The following is a 23,996-nucleotide window of genomic DNA, read 5'->3' on the forward strand; positions in this document are numbered from 1 at the left end:
CCCAGAAGCCCAGCACTGGAGGCCAAGATGGAGAAAACCTGAACGGCTACCATGTATTTCCCCTTGGTGCTCAGGTAGGTGGGCACAAAGGACACCCAAACACTGCAGAAGACCAGCATGCTAAAGGTGATCAGCTTGGCTTCATTGAAGGCCCCAGGCAGCTTCCTGGCTAGGAAAGCCACTGTGAAGCAGATGGCAGCCAGGAAGCCCATGTAGCCAAGGGCACCATAGAACATGGCCACAGACCCTTCGTTGCATTGCAGGATGATCTCCCCAGGCTGGGAGTGCATGTCAGAGTCTGGGAATGGTGGCGAGATCGCCAGCCAGATCATGCAGATGACAACTTGGACACAGGAACAGGAAATGACAATGGAGTTGGCCAGACTCTTCCCCAGCCATCTCCTCACTGAGTTCCCTGGCTTGGTGGCCAGGAAGGCCAGAACCACAGTGATATTTCTAGACATATGTCACCTGTGTCAAGCATCTACAAAATCCCACAGGCATGGCTGCTTTGGTGTTAAGACAGAGTTGTGCCTCTGCCATGGGCTTTTCATTCTTTCCTTTTTGGACTCTCCCAAAGGTGAGGGTGGGATGGAACCTGGAAGCAGGTGCACTCAACACTGGTGTCAGATGCCCTATGCCACCCCACCACCGCTTTAAAAAACCATGTTGCCTGTTTATAATGCATTCAAAACACAGTTTTTTTGAGTAATGTAGCTGAGTCCCTAGTCTAATATTCTGGGATGTGATTCAGTCCCACAAAATATTGAGCGTCTGGAGGCATTCTGGAAGACCTCCTCCCGTTCTACACGGCCAGCATTTTGTCTTGTTCTTTGTGTGCATGTGTTGGGGGCTGTAGTTGGTCAACTGTCTGAGATTTGTCCTGGAACCACAGCAAAGCACTCACCTCTCCCTTTGTGTCCTGGGCAAGTTATGGATACACTGTTCCTACTATTCATGATAAAACCCAGTTCCCCTTTTTCTACAAGATGGCCCCAAAAGTAGATCCCCTGAATCTGGGGATTGTCCAACTGCTCCTGAACTTCAGATGGATGTGGATTCCCATATTGCATGGGAAAGTGCTTAAAACAATAACAATAGCAATAGTTTATTTATACCCCATCCATCTGGCTGGGTTTCTCCAACCACTCTGGGTGGCTTCCAGCAAAATATTAAAATGCAATAATTCATCACATATTAAAAGCTTCCCTAAACAGGGCTCCCTTGAGATGTATTCTCAAAGTCAGACAGTTGTTTATTTCTTTGACATCTGGTAGGAGGGCATTCCACAGGGCGGGTGCCACTACCGAGAAGGCCCTGTAATTTCACTTCTCGCAGTGAGGGAGACAGCAGAAGACCCTGGGAGTTGGACCTCAGTGTGCAGACAGAAGGATGGGGGTGGAGACACTCCTTCTGGTATACTGGGCCGAGGCTGTTAAGGGCTTTAAAGGTGAGCACCAACACTTTGAATTCTGTCCAGAAACATACTGAGAGCCAATGTAGGTCTTTCAAGACCGGTGTTATGTGCTCTCTTCAAAGATAACCCCATATAGAATGTGTTGCAGTAGTCCAAGCGAGTCCTCAACACCAGCTCGCCCCCTGTCACCCAAGAACAGCACTTCTGTCTTGTCAGGATTCAACCTCAATCAGTTACCTGCCATCTATCTCCAACGGCCTCCAGACACTCACACAGGACCTTCAGCACTTTCACTGGTTCTGATTTAAAAGAGAGTTAGAGCTGGGTATCATGTGCATACTGATGAACACCCAGCCCAAACCCCCTGATGATCTCTCCCAGCGGCTTCATATAGATGTTGAAAAGCATGGGGGAGAGGACAGAACCCTGAGGCACCCCACAAGTGAGAGCCCAGGGGTCTGAACACTCATCACCCACCACCACTTTCTGAACACGGCACAGGAGGAAGGAGTGGAACCACTGTATAACCCTCAGCTCCCAGCTCCGCTAGACGGTGCAGAAGGATGTCGTGGTCGATGGTATCAATCAAAGGCCACTGAGAGCTCCAGCAGAACCAGGAAACAGCTCTCACCTTTGTCCCTAGCACGCCGGAGATCATCGACCAGCACAACCAAGGCAGTTTCAGTCCAATATGAGGCCTGATTCCCGATTGGAATGGATCCAAATGGTCCCCATCCTCCAGGCATGCCTGGAGTTCTTCAGCAACCACCTGCTCAATCACATGAATTTCTTCAAGGGAAGCTAGACGCCTCTTGGAAGAGAAGCTGTTTCCACATTTCTTATACACTTCATGCCCTATACGGTGGTACCTCAAGTTACACACACTTCAGGTTACAGACTCCACTAACCCAGAAATAGTACCTCGGGTTAAGAACTTTGCTTCAGAGTGAGAACAGAAATCGTGAGGCAGCAGCAGGAAGCCCCATTAGCTAAAGTGGTGCTTCAGCTTAAGAACAGTTTCAGGTTAAGAGTGGACCTCCAGAACGAATTAAGTTTTTAACCTGAGGTGCCACTGTATGAATTATTTGATGGCGGATGAGACCTGCCCTCTTTCTGAAGCTCTTCCCACACTCCAAGCAGTGATAGGGTTTCTCCCCTGTATGGATTCTTTGATGGGAAGTGAGATGGGTGCTGTGACTGAAGCTCTTTCCACATTCAAAGCACTGATAGCGGTTCCAAGAGCGGTTGCTGAACAGCTTGGTAGGTTTCTGGATGAAACATCTGCTTTGGATCCATTCAAGTCCAGCTTCCGCGCTGGTCATGGGACCGAGACGGCTCTGGTCGCCGTAACAGATGATCTCCGTAGGCAGCTGGATCGAGGCGGGTTGGGGCTGCTGATTCTTCTAGATCTGTCAGCAGCCTTTGACATGGTCAATCATGAACTCCTGGACCACCGCCTTGCCGACGTGGGGATCCAGGGCACAGTCCTTCAATGGCTGCGCTCGTTTCTCTCTGGTCGAGGACAGAGGGTGGCGCTTGGGGGGGAATTGTCATCGCGCCACTCCTTGGTGTGTGGAGTGCCTCATGGTGCAATTCTCTCCCTGATGCTTTTTAACATCTTTATGCGCCCCCTCGCCCAGCTTGTCCGGAGTCTTGGGCTGGGTTGCCATCAGTATGCTGATGACACCCAACTCTATCTGTTGATGGATGGCCATCCTGACTTGGCCCCAGACACACTGACCAGATGTCTGGAAGCTGTGGCTGGATGGTTACGTGGGAGCCGGTTGAAGTTAAATCCTTCGAAGACAGAGGTCCTCTGGCTGGGGCGGGACGATATGGGATTGAGGGGGCAACTCTTATCTCTTGCGGGGGTGCAATTAGTGCCAGCACCGTCCGTTAAGAGTTTGGGTGTAATCTTCGATACCTCCCTCTCTATGGAGGCGCAAATTACAGCTATAACAAAGGCGGCATTTTTCCATCTCCGCCAAGCTAAGCAGTTGGCCCCTTATCTCTCTCCTCGACCTAGCCACTGTGATCCATGCGACGGTCACCTCCAGACTGGATTATTGTAACTCGCTCTACGTGGGGCTGCACTTGAGACTGACCCAGAAACTCCAGCGGGTGCAGAATGCCACGGCGAGACTCCTTATGGGGTCTTTGCTGCGAGATCACATTCATCCGGTACTATACCAGCTGCACTGGCTCCCGGTGGAGTACAGGATCAGGTTTAAGGTGCTGGTTTTAACCTTTAAAGCCCTATACGGCCTAGGACCCCCGTACCTACGAGACTGTCTCTCCTGGTATGCCCCACAGAGAAACCTATGGTCTGCAAATAATAACATCCTCAAGGTCCCAGGCCTCAGAGAGGTTAGGCTGGCCTCAACTAGAGCCAGGGCATTCTCGGCTGCGGCTCCAATCTGGTGGAATGCTCTGTCACAGGAGACTAGGGCCCTGCGGGACCTGACATCTTTCCGCAGGGCCTGCAAGACAGAGTTGTTCTGCCAGGCCTTTCGTCAGGGCGCAGCCTGACTCCCTCATCTGGCAACCTGCACAGAATTTTGCTTAATTGGTTGCCACCAATTTGATTTAATTAATTTTTATAATGAATTATTTTTTAGATTGTATGACTATTTTACTGTTTGATTATTTGGTTGTTGTTAGCCGCCCTGAGCCCGGCTTCGGCTGGGGAGGGCGGGATATAAATAAAATTTATTATTATTATTATTATTATTATTGATAGGGTTTCTTCCCTGTATGAATTCTTTGATGCAAAGTGAGTTTGTCCTTCCGACTGAAGTTGTTCTCACATTCTGAGCACTAACAGGGTTTCTCCCCTGTATGAATTGTGTGATGGGAAGTGAGATGGGCGCTCTTACTGAAGCTCTTTCCACATTCAAAGCACTGATAGGGTTTCTCCCCTGTATGAATTCTTTGATGCGAAGTGAGACTGTCCTTCCGACTGAAGCTCTTCCCACATTCCAAGCACTGATGGAGTTTCTCTCCAGTATGAATTCTTTGATGCAAAGTGAGTTTGTGCTTCTGACTGAAGCTCTTCCTACATTCCAAGCACTGATAGGGTTTCTCCTCTGTATGAATTCTTTGATGGGAAGTGAGACTGTAACTGTGACTGAAGCTCTTTCCACATTCAAAGCACTGATAGGGTTTCTCTCCTGTATGAATTCTTTGGTGGGAAGTGAGATGGGAGCTGTGACTGAAGCTCTTTCCACATTGAAAGCACTGATAGGGTTTCTCCCCTGTATGAATTCTTTGATGGGAAGTGAGATGTGAGCTTCTACTGAAGCTCTTTCCACATTCAAAGCACTGAAAGGGTTTCTCCTCTGTATGAATTCTTTGATGGGAAGTGAGACAGTCCTTCCAACTGAAGCTCTTTCCACATTCAAAGCACTGATAGGGTTTCTCTCCTGTATGAATTCTTTGGTGGGAAGTGAGACTGTAACTGTGACTGAAGCTCTTTCCACATTCAAAGCACTGATAGGGTTTCTCTCCTGTATGAATTCTTTGGTGGGAAGTGAGATGGGTGCTGTGACTGAAGCTCTTTCCACATTCCAAGCACTGGTAAGGTTTCTCTCCTGTATGTACTCTTTTGTGGGAAGTGAGATACCCACTCTGACGAAACCTCTTTCCACATTCCAAGCACTGATAGGGTTTCTCTCCAGTATGAATTCTTTGATGCAAAGTAAGACTGCCCTTCCGACTGAAGCTCTTCCCACATTCTGAGCACTGATAGCCTTTCTTCCCGCTTTGAGTTCTTTGGTGGGAACGGGAACTCTGACTGGAGCTCTCTCCATACTCCCAATTTTGATTTGGCTTCTCCACTGTGTGGATTTTGTCATGGTCTCCCCCATTCTTCATTTCCAATTCATCACCACCTACAACAAAGACAGAAACTAATTCCTCAGGAAGAAACGGAGCCCCCAATTATTGAACAATGCTAATGAAAATTTCTCAAAGAGGAAGAACAGAAGATGTGAGGTCTTTCTACAGAGGCCGTGGCCTTTGTCGACCTCTTTTCTAGGACGGATTTTTGTTGCCACAATCATGAAATCCACTCCAACTCTAACATTGGTCAGAACCGGACAGAAATTACCTCAACTTCCCTAACAACTCAGTGTGTGAATGTTGCCTCCAAGTTGCTATGGAAAGGGTGACTGTCACTCTAGAAGGCCATTTTTTCAGTTAGGTCTGGTCTCAACTGTTGAGTGAGAGAGAGGTTTTCTGTGAGAGCACCTGCTGCCTGTTTTATGCTGCTATGTGCCTCAGAAAAAGTCTGTAAAGTCTCATATAGATAGAAGCACTTGTAATTCCTTCTTCATACCTAATGTAGCGGCATTATTTGATGTTGAATTATTTTGGATTTCTGAGCTTATTGTCTTGAATAAAAAATGGAATAAATGTAGAAATAATCAAAATCAATACATAATAGATATAGATATATTAGATATAAGCACATGCAAACGTGTTTTAGTATATCAAGTAATGTAATGTGTTCTGTATAAACTCTAAACAGAGAATCTTGTGGTATCTTTTCTAGAAGAAAAAAAAGCTATGCTTTTCAAGGGTCAAGCAACCCAGGGCAACCTCCACACATATAAATACCACAGAAAATGGGTTTGGGGCCCACAAAATCCAGAAAACCATGAATAATCCAGAAAGACAGGTGCAGAGTTGTAAAGTGACACGTTTTACCTCAGAAACTGACATTAACATTTTGACGTCTTTGCCAGTGCACTCTTAATTATCCTGTCAGAAACATTCTTTAAAGGCAGATTGAAAAGTAGAAAGAAATTTTTAGGATGCACATAGGAAGTTTTACACAGTGGAATAGGAGAATGAGAACAGTGTTATACAGATTTGAAATGATACAATGTATTGAGGCAGATGTCTTACTGCCAGAGAAATTGGGAAAGTTTATAAATTTAGAAGATGTCATCGCAATTTAATAAGAAACTTTTTTGGTCTAAGACATGAAGAAAAGAAAGATTGCCAGAGTCATGTGACAGAATTGTAACTATCATTGAAAAGTTAAAGCTGACAGAATATTCTATGTCTGAAGAACAGAAAGGGAGCTATATTGTAGGATCTCCTGGGGGGGGAGTATGTATGGAATTTCCAAACTGATATTATGATCCAATGGGGAGCTTTACCAAGAGCGTCCAGGATCCCACGATTCTCCTCCTTGACTTCCTCATGCAGAGTTCGTTGCTTCTACTGCTGTGTGATGGAGCAGTAAGTTTTTTGACATTGGTAGGGCATTCAGGTCACGGCACTGGTATTAGACATTTTGAGCTGCCAATACATCGCGGTGGCCGGGGAGCTGTGATGTATTCCTAGCTCAAATTCCCTGCAGATGACAAAGGCGCAGGCAGGCAGGTGGTGGAGCCCAGAAAGGTGCTCACCTTCTCAATCTCCGCCTGCCTGTCTGCCTCCCCCCACCCCCAGGGTGAGCAAGCCCGAATATCTCTCTGGCTCCATCCCTCCATGTCCCCATCTCCCCTCCCCTGGAACTCACCAGATCTCTCTGAGAGCCCTAGAGAGGAACGCTCAGAGGTTGTGAGGAGGGATGCAGGAGACAACCTGACCAGGTCAACCGTCCATCTTCCCCCTTCCATCCCCGCTAGCTTTGCAGGATCCATCTCTTTCATCCTTCCTGAAGAGTCAAGGAGCCAAAACAAGCTGCAAGGTCCTGGGAGATAGGAAGAAGCAAAGGGAGCCTCAAAGGCCCTGCAGGGAAGAAGAAGAGAAGAAGATGAAGCGTTTGGATTTGATATCCCGCTTTATCACTACATAAAGGAGTCTCAAAGCGGCTAACATTCTCCTTTCCCTTCCTCCCCCACAACAAACACTCTGTGAGGTGAGTGGGGCTGAGATACTTCAGAGATGTGTGACTAGCCCAAGGTCACCTAGCAGCTGCATGTGGAGGAACGGAGATGCGAACCCGGTTCACCAGATTACGAGTCTACCGCTTTTAACCACTGCGCCACACTGGCTCTCACTGGATTCTCCTGCCCCTGGAAAAGCACAAATGGGGCAGCCCCTTCCCAACAGAAACCCCATTTATAAACATTTCCAGTGGTTCCAATTTCCTCTGTTTACTCCTCTCCCCTCTTCGTAAGACCGGCATGGTCTGCACAGTAGAGACCTGAGAATAGATCCCATTGAACTCAGTGGGGCTTATGGAAAGAATTTGGGGCAAAAACCAGTCACCATCTTGTCCACAAGCCTGAAGACTGCAACGCCAGGCATGCTTATCTATGGTATCATAAGGCAAAAGTTCATAAAAGTTTTCATAGTCATAAAGAGCTGTTAACTGAAACTGACAACCAATTAAAATTAAAGGACTTTGAAGAAGTAAAAGAAAATGTAATAGACTGGTTACACTATTTACAACTAAATGAAACTTTTAAAAATCATGAAAAGAAAGGATTTAGTTATCAAATGTCAAGATTTCAGAGAGAAATAGTAGAAGGTAGCATAAAACAGCTGTAAAAAATGAACGATCTGCTTTTGGAAGGGGACACCAAAGAGGACCAGGTCAAATGCGTTATGATAAAATGGGCGAAGGATGTGGGACATAATAAATTAATGACGGACTGGCTTTGGAAGTTAGATTTGGAAGTTAGGCCACCGAGACCACATAACACCGGTCTTGAAAGACCTACACTGGCTCGCAGTACGTTTCCCAGCACAATTCAAAGTGTCGATGCTGACTTTTAAAGCCATAAATGGCCTCGGCCCAGTATACCTGAAGGAGCGTCTCCACCCCCATCGTTCTGCCCAGACACTGAGGTCCAGTGTACTTCTGGCAGTTCCCTCCCTGTGAGAAGCCAAGTTACAGGGAACCAGGCATAGGGCCTTCTCGGTAGTGGCTCCTGCCCTGTGGAATGCTCTCCCACCAGATGTCAAAGAGAGAAACAACTACCAGACTTTTAGAAGACATCTGAAGGCAGCCCTGTTTAGGGAAGCTTTTAATGTTTAATAGATTATTGCATTTTAATATTCTGTTGGAAGCCACCCAGAGTGGATGGGGAAACCCAGCCAGATGGGCGGGGTATAAATAATAAATTATTATTATTATTATTATTATTATTATTATTATTATTATTATTGGTTTTAAATTTTCTGGTGTTTTGATGGTATTTGTCCCTGATTAAATTAGCAAAAATGTACTTCTCACTCGCTGGATCAAAACCTTGTTGTGGTGAGTGGGCTTGCACGTTCCTATGACCCTTGTGAGCGAAGCCATTGGGAATCTTGTACTCCCAGAAGGATCACCCTAGTACTTTACTAATAATAGTGGAAGTGATGCAGAGAGTGACTCTTCTGAATATTCCTTGTACTCCCAGTAGTATACAAGGAATCTTTACAACCCCAAGTAGCTGATTCCCCAAAGCATCTGCCCTGCAAGCAAAAGAAACCTCTGACAAGCCCTTGAAGAAGCCCAACCTGGAAATAGAGCCCCATGTGCTTCCCCATCTCAGAAGTCCCACCTGGCCCTGAGGGAACCGGATTCGCAGGAGAAACAGTTCCCCTCTCCTCTCCTCGGACAAGTGAAAGGAAGTCTCCCCTGCTGAAGAGATGGCAGCCCTGCTTGCCTGGAATTCACATATTGCTGACCACGCTGCACGGATTCTCCCAGTCTCCTCGCTAGAACAGAGGAGCAGGAACATGATGGCACAGCACCTTCTCCCTCGTCACAGAAGGAGACGCAGTTACAACCATCTCAAACCAATGCGAAGCTCTTGCTCCTGCAAAAATTACCCACAATGCAACTGCATGACAATCAAGTGACCTAGCTTTTATCCTGGAATGCGGCCGGGTGGTCTGCATCCAGCAGAAATCCTTGTTTTAAAGACTTTCATTCCCACCATTGCATCATAATGATCCTGAAAACATGGACAGCGGATGAGCTGTTACTCAATGGATTTCATTCATTCTCAACTGGGGCAGATCTAGGGGTAAAGCGTGGAAGAGCGAAAGGGGGCCTGGGGGTCTTAGTCTCCACTCCCCTATGTGCCATTTCAAGCCCTCTAGTGGGGTGCCACAGGGTTCTGTCTTGGGCCCGGTCTTATTCAACATCTTTATCAACGACTTGGATGAAGGACTCAAGGGCATCCTGATCAAATTTGCAGATGACACAAACTGGGAGGGGTGGCTAACACCCCAGAGGACAGGATCACACTTCAAAATGACCTAGACAAATTAGAGAACTGGGCCAAAACAAACAAGATGAATTTTAACAGGGAGAAATGTAAAGTATTGCACTTGGGCAAAAAAAATGAGAGGCACAAATACAAGATGGGTGACACCTGGCTCGAGAGCAGTACATGTGAAAAGGATCTAGGAGTCTTGGTTGACCACAAACTTGACATGAGCCAACAGTGTGACGTGGCAGCTCAAAAAGCCAATGCAATTCTGGGCTGCATCAATAGGAGTATAGCATCTAGATCAAGGGAAGTACCACTGTATTCTGCTCTGGTCACTGTATTCTGCTCTGGTCAGACCTCACCTGGAGTACTGTGTCCAGTTCTGGGCACCACAATTCAAGAAGGACACTGACAAACTGGAACGTGTCCAGAGGAGGGCAACCAAAATGGTCAAAGGCCTGGAAACGATGCCTTATGAGGAACGGCTAAGGGAGCTGGGCATGTTTAGCCTGGAGAAGAGGAGGATATGAAGAGGTGATATGATAGCCATGTTCAAATATATAAAAGGATATCATATAGAGGAGGGAGAAAGGTTGTTTTCTGCTGCTCCAGAGAAGAGGACACGGAGCAATGGATCCAAACTACAAGAAAGAAGATTCCACCTAAACATTAGGAAGAACTTCCTGACAGTAAGAGCTGTTTGGCAGTGGAATTTGCTGCCAAGGAGTGTGGTGGAGTCTCCTTCTTTGGAGGTCTTTAAGCAGAGGCTTGACAACCATATGTCAGGAGTGCTCTGGTGGTGTTTCCTGCTTGGCAGGGGGTTGGACTCGATGGCCCTTGTGGTCTCTTCCAACTCTATGATTCTAAGTCATAAGCCAGGGCAGTGTTAATCCAATTCAGCCACCAGGCCCTGTTGGTAATTTACGCTGATGTGACCCCAATGAGGCAGAAATCTCAGATCAGAGACTTGTGGATTGAAAGGGAAATTTATACCACTGACCTTATTTTGCTTAACCAAAGGCATCTGTAGTTTTAGGAGGGGATCTCAATGCCAGATTGGGCCCTAATGATCATGCCCTTTATGCACAGCACAAATGCTCTCCTCCCAACCGTGAAGCCAGGGGATTCCTCCTCACCCGTTGTTCCAAAATTCAGAAATCAAACTTTGCAGGCATCTGCTTGGCTCAAACAGCATTCAGGCTAAACCTCTACATCTCAAATGGTGCCCTTGAAAGTGACTATCCTCTCTGGCTCCAGAAGGAGAGCTATAGACCAGGGGTCAGCAACTTTTTTCAGCCGTGGGTCAGTCCACCGTCCCTCAGACCATGTGGTGAGCCGGACTATATTTTGAAGAAAGAAAAAAATGAACAAATCCCTATGCCCCACAAATAACCCAGAGATGCATTTTAAATAAAAGGACATACAGTGGTACCTCAGGTTACATACGCTTCAGGTTACATATGCTTCAGGTTACAGACTCCGCTAACCCAGAAATAGTACCTTGGGTTAAGAACTTTGCTTCAGGATGAGAACAGAAATTGTGCTCTGGCGGCACGGCACCAGAGGGAGGCCCCATTATTATTATTAGCTAAGGTGGTACCTCAGGTTAAGAACAGTTTCAGGTTAAGAATGGACCTCCGGAACGAATTTAGTACTTCACCCGAAGTACCACTGTATTCTACTCATGGAAAAGCACACCGATTCCTGGACCGTCCCTGGGCCGGATTTAGAAGGCGATTGGGCCGCATCCGGCCCCCGGGCCTCAGTTTGCCTAGCCCTGCTCCTGACAATGTACTCCAAACCTGCCTGGTGTTTTTACATGAGCAGAATGTGCGCTTTTATTGAAAATGCATCTCTGGGTTATTTGTGGGGCAGAGTTCCCTAGACCAGATATAGTCTGCTATATAGTTTGGTATACAAAGTACGTCCTGGAGGCTGACATCCGTATAAATGACCAAACTGATTAAAGAACGAAAACAGCTGAGCTACGTTAGAAAAGCGATCCAACCATAAGAGATCTCGCTCCCATCGCCCTGCTACAAATGTAGCGGTTTCTGCTCTCTCCTGGTCTCCTTGATCTGCCAGGAGAAAAGACACAGTAGCGATGCTGGCCAAGAGGAAGAAGACCCTTCCTCCTCCTCCTCCTCCTCCACTCTTGATCGAGACTCCAGGGCTCTCTCTGCAGGCTCCCCCCTCCGTGACCCCCTCCCCCTCCCCCGGGGCCAAGCAAGAAGAAGAAGAAGAAGAAGAGTTTGGATTTGATATCCCGCCTTTCACTCCCCTTCAGGAGTCTCAAAGCGGCTAACAATCTCCTTTCCCTTCCTCCCCCACAACAAACACTCTGTGAGGTGAGTGGGGCTGAGAGACTTCATAGAAGTGTGACTGGCCCAAGGTCACCCAGCAGCTGCATGTGGAGGAGCGGAGACGCGAACCCGGTTACCCAGATTACGTGACTACCGCTCTTAACCACTACACCACACTGGCTCTCACTGGCAGAGCCCTGGCCCCCTCGCCCCGCCCCCCGACTTGGCGCCCCCCATGCACGATCTGGCCAGCCCCCCAGGCATCCACCCTGCAGCCCCTTCTCCCCATTGCACCAGACTCACCCCCAGGCAGCTCTTGCAAGAGAGAGAGGGAGACGGAAGCAGCCCCTCCGCTTGCAGGCGGGAATGGAGAGGGAGGGGCTTTTGCTCGGGAGGACCTTGCCCCCCCCCACGCCTCCACTTCCTGTCCTCTCTAGAAACCCAGCTCTGTGCCTTTTAACCCTTGGCAAGCCGAGCACAAGCGGAGCAACGCAGGCAGGAGCCCAGGAGGAGCCGCTAACCCAGAAATATTACCTCGTGTTAAGAACGTTGCTTCAGGATGAGAACAGAAGTCGCGTGGCGGCAGCAGCTGGAAGCCCCATTAGTGGTGTCTCAGGTTAAGAACAGTTTCAGATGAAAAATGGACCTACGGAACGAATTAAGCTCTTAACCCGAGGCCCCAGTGTACATGCAACCTGAGCATAGATAGCAGGGCTTCACCGCGTTAATACTCCACGGAGCATCAGCACTGCATTAGTCACTGCTTTGAATCCAGCACAGAGCATGTATGTCTTTGTGCGTCCAACTTCCATCCTGCTTCCAGCTCCACTCACTCAGACAACTCTGGCTTTTGTTCTCCTACCTGGCGGCTAGGTGGAGGCAGGGAGGCCCACTCATATGTTCTACGGCACAGGGCAACTTCTTTGGTTGTGCCAGCCATGGCACCGCTCAAAATCGGTCTCATTCACACATTAGCATGACTTAAAAGGTAAAATAAAATACTCAGGATTCCGACTGGTACAGAAAAAGGGTTCTTTACTTACAATTAATTCATTTTCACAATAATGACCTTGGATCCTAAGCCTGTGTAGCAAATGCATAGTTTGGGGGTACTCTTGGATACGCCTTTGTCACTAGAGACCCACGTGTCCTCTATGGCTGTTTGTGAACAGGAATAGCCTGACCACTGGAGCACTGGAAAACGTGGAGCTGGACTACTGCAATGCACTCTTTCTGGGGCTGCCCTTGGGTCTGGTCCAGAATCTTGTTGGTGCCAAATGATGTGGCCAGATTGTTCTTCTGAGCTTTTGGGCAAGAACATCTGGCACCACAGCCCCCCATTTGGAGGAACTATCCACTTAAACCTATTTTCTGCTTCCTGCAACTTCCATTCCTGATCCACAAGAGGACCTCTTCTCTTATTCCAGGGCTACTAAGCTTACCCAGGAGGCACCTTGATGAAAGTGTCAGGATGCGGTGTCTCTCCCCCACACAACATGACTCCAGCAGTTAATTGTGGTGGTCAGGTGGGATTGCTATGAGGAATTATGGAAAATGTAGCAAGCCATTGTGCCAGCAATGAACGCATTGCTTTGACTGGGCTTGAGCCATTTGACATGATTTCTGATTGAATCCCACAAGCCTCTGCACCTCTGCCATTTTCTCACTGCCTGACAGTCATGTATAGCATTCTGAAACACAGACCAGTTGCTTCACCGGGCGTCCTCAGTACATAAGGACAGAAAGTCGCTTTGATGTAGATTTTGTTAATCTTTAGGTCGATCTTAAAGGCCAGGAAGAGAGTTCACAAGGAGATGGTAAATACTGTCTTTCTTTCCTATGGGTTTATGACCTCTGGGTTTCCTAAATGCATTCCTCCTTGGTTCCTGTTTATTTAGCTTAACCACATATTCATGCTCAAGTAGGAAATAGTTTCTTTGTAGTTAAAAGGATTACTCTGATCTGACTTTGTCCCACGTGGGGGATTTTTTGAAATGCTCAGAGGAAATCTGATTGGTTCTTACAATAGCTGTGTTAAGAGTTCTTTTGTTAATAAAAGGGACTTGGGCCGGGGTGTGGCAGATTATTATTGGCACTTCCTCCCAGAGTCTTGCTGGCCAAGCCTCGTGTGTATTTTATTAATGAGGGCCCAATCCTTTCCTTCACCTTATTAGGTTAATGGACTAAAAAAGGCCACAACTTTATTGATTACAGCATGTGAGAGGTATTGGCTTAGGCACTGGATAAAACAACAGGAAGGGGTGAGTCTAACAAGGGTTAACCACCAGTAGGAGGAGCCTGTTGATGCAAATACAACTGTAAGCTCCCCCTGATGTCACCGGGGATCATTTCATGGCCCCAGCCACCACAAGGGCGTTGGACAGGATCCACGACCGCCAGATTCCTTTACCGGAATACCCATAAAGTGCAGAGGTAGGCGATGGCCACACCCTGCCCTCCAATACGCAAACATATTCCAATGCCTAACCGCCAATACCCAAAAAGCTGTGACGATTTGCTGTGAGGTAGGCGAAAAACCAAGTGGCTGGTGCCAATTTGCCAGTTGGATGAAAATTCCTACCAGGCCCCCTGGGCAACCAAGGCTTCCAACCACAGGTCCATAGCAAGGTCAAGAACCAAGCAGTGAACTAAAGGGAGGGTGGATGGGTGATCTGATGAAAACCAGCAGCGCAATGAAAGGGAAGTGCTGCTGCTCCCGCTCACAACTCCTCCCCTCTGTAAGGAGGAGAGGCTTTCATAAATTGTGGTGCCCAGAACTGGACACAATATTCTAGGTGTGGTCTGACCAAGGCTGAATAGTACTGCTCTATTTAGCCTCGGTCAGCAGACACATGGAATACTGTGTCCAGTTCTGGACACCACAATTGAAGAAGATTGTATGTGCAGAGAAGGGTGACCAAGATGTTGAAGGGTCTGGAAACAAGTCTCAGGAACGGTTGAAGGAGTTGGGTATGTGTAGCCTGGAAAAGAGGAAACTGAGAGGAGATGTGATAGAGCACCTGAAATACCTAAAGGTCTGTTCCATGGAAGATGGAGCGAGCTTGTTTTCTCCTGCTCTGGAAGGTAGGATCAGATCCAATGATTCAAGTTCCAAGGCAGGAGATTCTGAGTAAATGTCAGAAAGAACTTTCCGACAGTAAGAGCTGTTTGACAGTGGAACGGACTCCCTCACCTCAGAAGATTGTGGACTCTCCTTCCTTGGAGTATTGGACAGCCACCTAACATGAATGCTTTAGTTAAGATTCTCCCATTGCAGGGGTTTGGACTAGATTACCATCCAGACCCTTCCAACGCTATGATTCCCTGAATGAACTAAGCCCACGAAGGATGGAAAAAAGTTTCAGTGATAAACAGAAATCCTACTAGAGAAGAAGAAATCTTCAGAAGGATGTTAGCGTAGAAAATGTGGAAGATTGTTCAGGTAGAAAGCTCATCATAGGGCCATCAGTGTAGATAGGAAAGATACCTTACTTATACATAATTTTTAATAATAATAATAATAATAATAATAATAATAATAATAATAATAATAATAATAATAATAATAATTTATCATTTATACCCCACCCATCTGACTGAGTTTCCCCAGCCACTCCGTGCGGCTTCCAATCGAGTGTTAAAAACAATACAGCGTTAAATATTAAAAGCTTCCCTAAACAGGGCTGCCTTCAGATGTCTTTTAAAGATAAGATAGCTACTTATTTCCTTCACATCTGAAGGGAGGGCATTCCACAGGGCAGGCACCACTACCGAGAAGGCCCTCTGTCTGGTTCCCTGTAACTTCACTTCTTGCAATGAGGGAATATTTAAAGATGTAATTTAAATACTTCATCATTGATCCCCCCCTCCTTTTCCTTCCAAGCTGTCGCTGTCAGAGATGCATTATATGTTACGGCTGTATGGGAGATAAGCAGGTCATAACTTATGCTATGAAATTCATTATTTTAGCAAGAAATTTTTCTTATGGAGGTGGAAATCATCGTGCAACCCGCACGTCATTTTCGGATCCAGAAGACAAGGGGGAGGCAAAATGGGCTTTTGTATGACTGCTACTGTGCGATGACCCAGAATGCAACCCCTGTGCAAATGACGAGTTGCCTGTACTTAAGTTGTGTTGTATTGGAGAAATAAAGTTCTGTTTGGTGGGGATGACTGAAAATCCTTGGAGTTCTTTGTAAACCTCAGAATGTGCAAGTAGGTAAAGTTTCTGTGATAATTCAGATGGTGCGGAAGGTTGTTAGTGGAGAATGTGTCTGGTAAGGGGGAAGATGGCCTTGGGGATGTGGAGATCCAGACATGTCATCGTGATCTCAGGACTACAATACCTCAAGGACCGCCTCTTCCCATATAAACCTACCCGGACCCTGAGATCATCTTCTGAGGCCCTCCTTCGTGTGCCTCCTCCTTGAGAGGTCCGTAGGGCGGCAACACGAGAACAGGGCCTTCTCTGCAGTGGCTCCCTGTCTGTGGAATGCTCTTGCCAGGGAAGTTTGCCTGGCGCCTTCATTATACACCTTTAGGCACCGGGCAAAAACCTTCCTCTTTAACCAGGCCTTTGGTTGACCTGACTGACATCCTATACCCTTTTAAAATGTGGCTCCTTTCGGGGGGTGGGTGTTATTGGGTTGCTGTTTTTATTCTGGTTATATATGTTGTGATCTTTTCTGTGAACTCCCCTGAAACCTCTATGTATACAACAGTATATAAACTCAATAAATAAAAAATAATAAGAATAAGAATCTCCTTGTAAAGGGAATGGGTTTCATGAGTTCACAGGGCTCAGATGTAGGTACTCTATGTAGAGCATGTATATATTTACACACTTCCTAAAAGAATATATTGGCCCAGACCCCAACGAAGGTGCATTGCTATTTAAAGTCCAAGCTGACCTTTCCACCCTATCCTGGCCCATGTCAAAACAGGGCAGCTGCTTCTCTGTGTTCTTGCAAACATGTTTTCTCCAGCTCTGCATCTGCTCCTCAAGCCACAGAGAGACTCCAGAAGGTTGCCAGGGCGATGCTTCCCCGACTCATAAATATTCTTATTTTTCCCAGGGATTTCTCCAGAAATTCATAATTTCTCACACTGATTCTGAAAAGTTTGGTGCATAAAATATCCCCTGTCTTGTCAATTCCCTAAACAGCTGCAGACAGTGAGAGGGATAGAGCAAAAAGCCTACATCACAAATGAAAAGTGGCTGTGCTCTTCCTTCTTTCCCTCGTGCTTTTAGGACACCCCAAACGGGCTATTTTTAAATGTCACCACAAACATATTTTTAAGGGTGGCAGGTTGTGCACAACCATCTCATCCCTCTGCAATCCCAAGGGATGTGTTAGAGCGCCCCAACCTTCCAGGTGGCCCCTGAAAGCCTATTTTGGTTTAAGAGAGGGATGAAGCTAATATTGTTTTCAGGGTGGGTTGCTTGGACCCCCTATGTGAATTTCCTCTTGTCCTTGGTGACAAGGAACGGGTTTCAAGTCCCCCTGCCCTATGTGGCCCCTTCAGCCCCCATTTTGGTTTAAGGGCCCCATGAACCTGAATGTTTTGCTTGGGATGGGCTGTGAGGACTCAACACAACCAACTCATCAATTCTTTTCTTTTAATAGTTTTTATTTGATTTTACAAGTATAAGATTATAACAATACAACCATACATATCTATATATAAAGATCTCTCCAAATCTTTGGACTTCTCACCTTCCCCTCCATGGGTTTTCAACTGCATACTGTTCAATAGTCCATATTTTACATCACTCCGTTTTCTCCATTGCAATTGCTACATTACAAGTGTTATTGCAATCCTGCTAATGTTTTCATCTGCTTACAGTGGTCATCAACTCATCAATTCTGATCAGGAGAAATGGGTTTTGATTTCCCCCGATCTTCCACAGGCTCCATGAAACTCCCCCCCCCTTTCTAAACTTAAGGGCCCAATGGAGGTAACCATTTTTGTGGGTTTCATGAAAACTCTCTATAAGCGTGGTCTGTTGCATGTCCCCACAGCCATCTATGGGTCCCAGAAACGCAAGGGTCCTGAACACAAGGACCATAAAGTTCCCACACCACTTTGATTGGGCAACGCACCCTGATTGCTTCCTAGTGTCTGGAGTACGGATGGCTCCCGCCTCCCGTGATTCTCCAATAGAGTTTGTGGAAATTCCAGGCAGCGGTAAACGTTCTAAACAGTTCCATAAAGTTTATAAAAGTGAAATCTTAGTCTGCTTCAACAGAAGTATAGTGTCCAGATCAAGGGACGTAACAGTCCCACTCTATTCTGCCTTAAAAGTGCTAATACTTATGAGTAGTAATGTTACAGATACAGTGATTCCAACTTTACATTTCGGGGTGACCTTTTTTCACAACTGAGAAGAATTAGTCCCCTTTTCAGTCTGTTTGTTTGTTTGTTTGTTTGTTTTTGAAGTCAAAAAGTTATAACCCTAGTGCATACTCTATTTTTCTTGGTTATATGCAGCAACAAGGTCAGCTCCCACTCTTCTTCCTGGCTAGCCCTCCCTTCCCTATTTTGCTCTCCTTTGGCCTAACTGCAGCAAAGGCCATTTTCTTTGCTTTCCAGTCCACCTAAGCAGCAGTTGCCCAGGCAGCCCAGAACTGCCTTGTTTTTCACTGTTTTATCTACCCCCCTCCCCAAGCAACAAGCCTTCACCCTTTCCTTTCCTCCCCTTCCTCCTCCTCCTCTGTTTCATTGTCATTCGCTTTCCCACAACATTCCCACCGCTGGAGAGACCTGTCAGGAATAAGCATGGGCGAATGGTACCAAATAGTATGGGAAACAGCCTACTAGAAAAATTAACCAAAATTAATCAAAACATGCAATTAGGCAAATCTCCAGGACCAGATGGACTGACTTCTAGATATTATAGATCCTTAAAAGAGTGGTTAGTACAACCTTTAAAGGAAGACTGTAATGAAATATTGGAAGGGAAAAGGGCACCAGAGTCGTGGAAAGAAGCGTACATTACACTTATACCGAAAACAGAGACTGAAAAGACTCAGCTTAAGAACTACTGCCCCATATCATTACTTAATGTGGATTACAAAATTTTTGCAGATATTTTGGCCAAAAGATTGAAAAAAGTGTTGATGGAAGAGATTCATAAAGACCAAGCAGGCATTCTCCCAGGTAGACACTTGTCTGACAATTTGAGGAATATAATTAATATTTTGGAAAAACTAGAAGAGAATATCAACACTAAGGCAGCTTTGATATTTGTGGACGCGGAGAAAGCTTTTGATAATATTTCTTGGAGTTTTATGAAGAAGAACTTACAGGGGATGGGGGTGGGTGAAGGATTTGGAAATGGTATAGGTGCAATTTATTCTGAACAAAAGGCCAAGTTAATTGTTAACAATGAGGTGACGGAGGAATTTAAGATAGAAAAAGGGACACGACAAGGTTGCCCAATTTCCCCATTGCTTTTTATATCAGTCCTGGATGGCCCTTGTGGTCACTTCCAACTCTATGATTCTATGATTCGATTCTATGATTCTATGATTAGAAGGGACCAGTTGGTTAAAGGTATACAAGTCGGAGCTAGACAGTATAAATTGAGAGCTTTTGCAGACGATTTAGTATTGACATTACAGGAGCCAGAATCTAGTACTAAAAGAGTTTTGGAACTGATTCAAGAATTCGGTCAAGTTGCAGGATTCAAACTGAATAAGTTAAAAACAAAGGTTTTAGAGAAAATTTTAACAGCGATTGAAAGAGAGAGGTTTCAGAATGAGACAGGTTTAACAGTGGTTAAGAAAGTGAAATACCTTGGGATTAATATGACAGCTAAAAATGGGAACTTATTTAAAGACAATTATGAAAAATGTTGGACGGAAGTGAAAAAAGACTTAGAAATTTGGTCAAATTTGAAGCTTTCACTGCTAGGCTGTATTGCTGCGATAAAAATGATGGTATTGCCTAGAATGTTATTTTTGTTTCAAACATTGCAAATTTTGGATAAGATGGATTGTTTCAAGAAGTGGCAGAGAGACATCTCTAGATTTGTCTGGCAGGGCAAGAAGCCTAGAATAAAATTTTAAATATTAACGGATGCAAAGGAAAGAGGCGGATTTGCCCTGCCAGACCTTAAACTTTATTTTGAATCAGCAGCCTTCTGCTGGTTGAAAGAATGGCTGCTTCTTGAAAACACAGACATCTTGGATTTAGAAGGTTTTAATAATGTATTTGGATGACATGCATATTTATGGTATGATAAGGTCAAAGCACATAAAGCATTTAAAAACCAGGAAAGCATTGTTTAATGTCTGGATAAGATATAAGGATTTATTTGAAAATAAAACCCCAAGGTGGTTGTCATCGATGGAAGCGAAGGCTCAGAAAAAGCTCAATATGGAGGCCAGATGGCCGAAATATTGGGAAATTTTGGAACAAGAGGGAGACAAATTGAAATTGCAGAGTTTTGAAAAATTAAAAAACAAAGTGCGAGATTGGCTTCATTATTATCAAATAATGGAGGCATACAATTTGGACAAAAAAATTGGATTCCAGGTGGAAAAATCAAAATTGGAAACAGAACTGTTATATCCCAAAACTAAGATTTTGTCAAGGATGTATAACTTGCTGTTGAAATGGAATACTCAGGATGAAACTGTGAAATCTGCTATGATTAAATGGGCACAAGATGTTGGACATAACATTATGATGGCTGACTGGGAACAGTTATGGACCACAGGTATGAAATGAAAAAGGTATTTAAATATACCTTCCTGAAGAAACCAGAGGCCTTTCTCCTGGGCATAGTCGGCCAATTGGTGCCAAAGAAGGATAGAACTTTCTTTATGTATGCCACAACAGCAGCAAGAATACTTATTGCAAAGTACTGGAAGACATAAGACCTACCCACCCTGGAAGAATGGCAGATGAAGGTGATGGACTATATGGAATTGGCGGAAATGACTGGCAGAATCCGAGACCAGGGAGAAGAGTCGGTGGAAGAAGACTGGAAAAAGTTTAAAGGCTATTTACAGAAATATTGCAAAATTAATGAATGTTAGAATGATATTGGATAGAAAATAAGTGGTTTTTAGCTGTAATATTATAAGGGAATATGAAAAATGGATTATTAATAGGTAAAAATTTAATGTTACAATATTTTAAGATTAAAGACTAGGATAAACAAAGAGGGGAAGGATTTGCTGAACTAACAAACTGAATTGGAATACAAAAAAGCGAGGTGCGAGGAGGTCCGGGAAACAAGCAAATGAAAGATAAGTAACGGAAAGGTTGAGTTGTTTTTAACTACTTTTATTTTGTATTTTTCTTTTTTCTTTTTTCATTTTGTAATATCTTGAAAATTTTAATAAATATCTTTAAAAAAAAACACCAATGAACTGAAACTGACATGGGGACAAATAGAAGAAGACACCTTCACTCCTGTATGGCTCCCCTTTATCACACACACAGCCCAACAAGACAATGACAAAAACCCACCAACAGCATACAAATAAATATGGCTAACCTGATCCAAAACACCCACCCACCCCACTCACACATGAAAACAAAGACCACCACAGCCAACCACAAATGAACAACGACACCCTAGGCCAACCCCAACCTCTCTCACCACCAAAGGAACACAAGTGAACAGTAAAGAACCTGCACAAGCAATGCTGACACCAAACCCTACATATAGTAAGTAAAATAGAAACATGGCCACCTGACCCCCCCATCTCCCCCTCACCTCTTTTCCCCTTTTCTTCCTAATGTCTCAAAAATTGAAACTGAATTGTAAAAATGTTACATGGGGGAAAAATACGAGAGAGAGAAACTCTACACTCAAGGGCCGCAAAAAGAGATTGAGATAGACCAATTTCTAAGAAGTAATGGACTACCAAAACTATCCCAAGAAAATAGGACAATATTGAACTACAAAATAACACAACAAGAAATTGAAGGAGCCATTCAGAATATGCAATTGGGCAAATCTCCAGGGCCAGATGGGCTTACCTCCAAGTATTATAAGATATTGAAAGATTATTTGACTCAACCATTAATGGAGGTTTGCAATGAGATTATGGAGGGGAAGAAAGCACCGGAATCGTGGAAAGAAGCTTTCATCACATTGATACCTAAATCAGAAACTGAAGACACAACTCAAGAACTACCGTCCCATCTCTCTTTTAAATGTGGATTACAAAATTTTTGCAGACATTTTAGCAAATAGATTAAAAAGAGTGCTAAACGATGTGATTCATAAAGATCAGGCAGGTTTTCTCCCTGGTAGACATTTATCTGATAACACAAGGAACATTAATGACATTTTGGAACTTTTGCAAACGAACATTAATACAAAAGCAGTACTGATATTTATAGATGCGGAGAAGGCCTTTGACAACATCTCATGGAAGTTTATGAAGAAAAATCTTGAAGGGATGGGAGTGGGACGGGGGTTTGAAAATGGTATAGATGCAATTTATTCAGAACAAAAAGCTAAATTGATAGTTAACAATGTGGTGACAGAAGAGTTTAAGATTGAGAAAGGAACACGACAAGGTTGCCCTATTTCCCCATTGTTATTTATTTCAGTCCTGGAGGTGCTCTTGAACATGATTAGAACATGGTTGAAGGAATACAGGTCGGAGCCAAACAGTATAAACTTAAAGCTTTCGCAGATGACTTGGTTTTGACATTACAGGAGCCAGAATCTAGTACAAAAAGGGCGTTAGAACTGATTCAAGAGTTTGGTCGGGTGGCGGGATTCAAACTAAACAAGCAAAAAACTAAGGTTTTGGGGAAAAAATTGACAACTTTAGAGTCAGAAAGGTTTCAGAAAGAGACAGACTTAAGCGTGGTATAAAGATGAATGTATTGCCAAAAATGCTGTTTTTGTTTCAGACCCTACAGATTGTGGACAAGGTGGAGTGTTTCAGGAGGTGGCAGAGAGATATCTCTAAATTTGTCTGGCAGGGCAAAAAGCCCAGAATAAAATTTAAAATATTAACTGATGCCAAGGAAAGAGGGGGGTTTGCCCTGCCAGACTTAAGGTTGTATTATGAATCAGCAGCTCTCTGCTGGTTGAAAGATTGGCTGCTTCTGGAGAACACTGATATTTTGGATTTGGAAGGGTTTAACAACGCTTTTGGGTGGCATGCATATTTGTGGTATGACAAGGTAAAAGTTCATAGAGCTTTCAAGAACCATATTGTCAGGAAAGCAGTGTTTAATGTCTGGACAAAAAACAAAGATTTACTAGAAAACAAGACCCCAAGGTGGCTGTCACCAATGGAAGCTAAGGCTCAGAAAAGACTCAATATGGAGGCCAAATGGCCGAAATATTGGGAAATATTAGAAAAAGATGGAGACATCTGGAGATTGCAGAGTTTTGAGAAATTAAAGGATAAAGTGCGAGATTGGTTACATTATGCTCAGATCAGGGAGGTTTTTAATATGGACAAAAAAACAGGTTTCCAGGTGGAAAAATCGAAATTAGAAACAGAACTGTTAGAACCAAAAACTAAGGTACTTTCAAAAATGTATAACTTGCTGTTAAAATGGAACACTCAGGATGAAACGGTTAAATCAGCTATGATAAAATGGGCTCAGGACATTGGGTACAATATTATGTTTGCTGACTGGGAAAGGTTATGGACCACCGGTGTGAGGTTCACGGCATGTAGTGCCTTGAAAGAAAATATTATGAAAATGATATATAGGTGGTACATGACCCCAGTCAAGCTTGCAAAAGTATACCATTTGCCAGACAATAAATGTTGGAAATGTAAGGAAACTGAAGGAACATTCTTTCACCATTGGTGGACTTGCCCAAGGGTTAAGGCTTTCTGGGAAATGATCTATAATGAGTTAAAAAAGGTATTTAAATATACCTTCCCTAAGAAACCAGAGGCCTTCCTTTTGGGCATTGTCGGCCAAAGGGTGTTAAAGAAGGACCGAACTTTCTTTATGTACGCGACAACAGCAGCAAGAATACTTATTGCAAAGCATTGGAAGACCCAAGATTTGCCCACTCTGGAAGAATGGCAGATGCAACTGATAGACTATATGGAATTGGCAGAAATGACTGGCAGAATCCGGGACCTGGGAGAAGAGACGGAGGAAGAG

At 44.7% G+C, this 23,996-nt stretch overlaps 1 protein-coding gene across 1 annotated transcript in view; it reads right to left on the minus strand.

Moving 5' to 3' along the window:
• Positions 1 to 12,282, minus strand: part of LOC308580904 (uncharacterized protein) — a 33,025-nt gene extending 20,743 nt beyond the window's left edge. The window contains exons 1-4 of the mRNA XM_081183194.1: positions 12,189 to 12,282; positions 8,926 to 9,082; positions 6,948 to 7,159; positions 5,055 to 5,307 (exon numbers count right to left, since the gene is read on the minus strand). Of these exons, the coding sequence (XP_081039320.1) occupies positions 5,055 to 5,307; positions 6,948 to 7,080 (386 nt within the window). The 5' untranslated portion in view covers positions 7,081 to 7,159; positions 8,926 to 9,082; positions 12,189 to 12,282. The remainder of the gene's footprint in view (positions 1 to 5,054; positions 5,308 to 6,947; positions 7,160 to 8,925; positions 9,083 to 12,188) is intronic.
• Positions 12,283 to 23,996: the final 11,714 nt, after the last annotated feature.

This window comes from Podarcis bocagei, assembly GCF_964188305.1.
Source record: "Podarcis bocagei genome assembly, chromosome: 2".
Classification (NCBI taxonomy): Eukaryota; Metazoa; Chordata; class Lepidosauria; order Squamata; family Lacertidae; genus Podarcis; species Podarcis bocagei.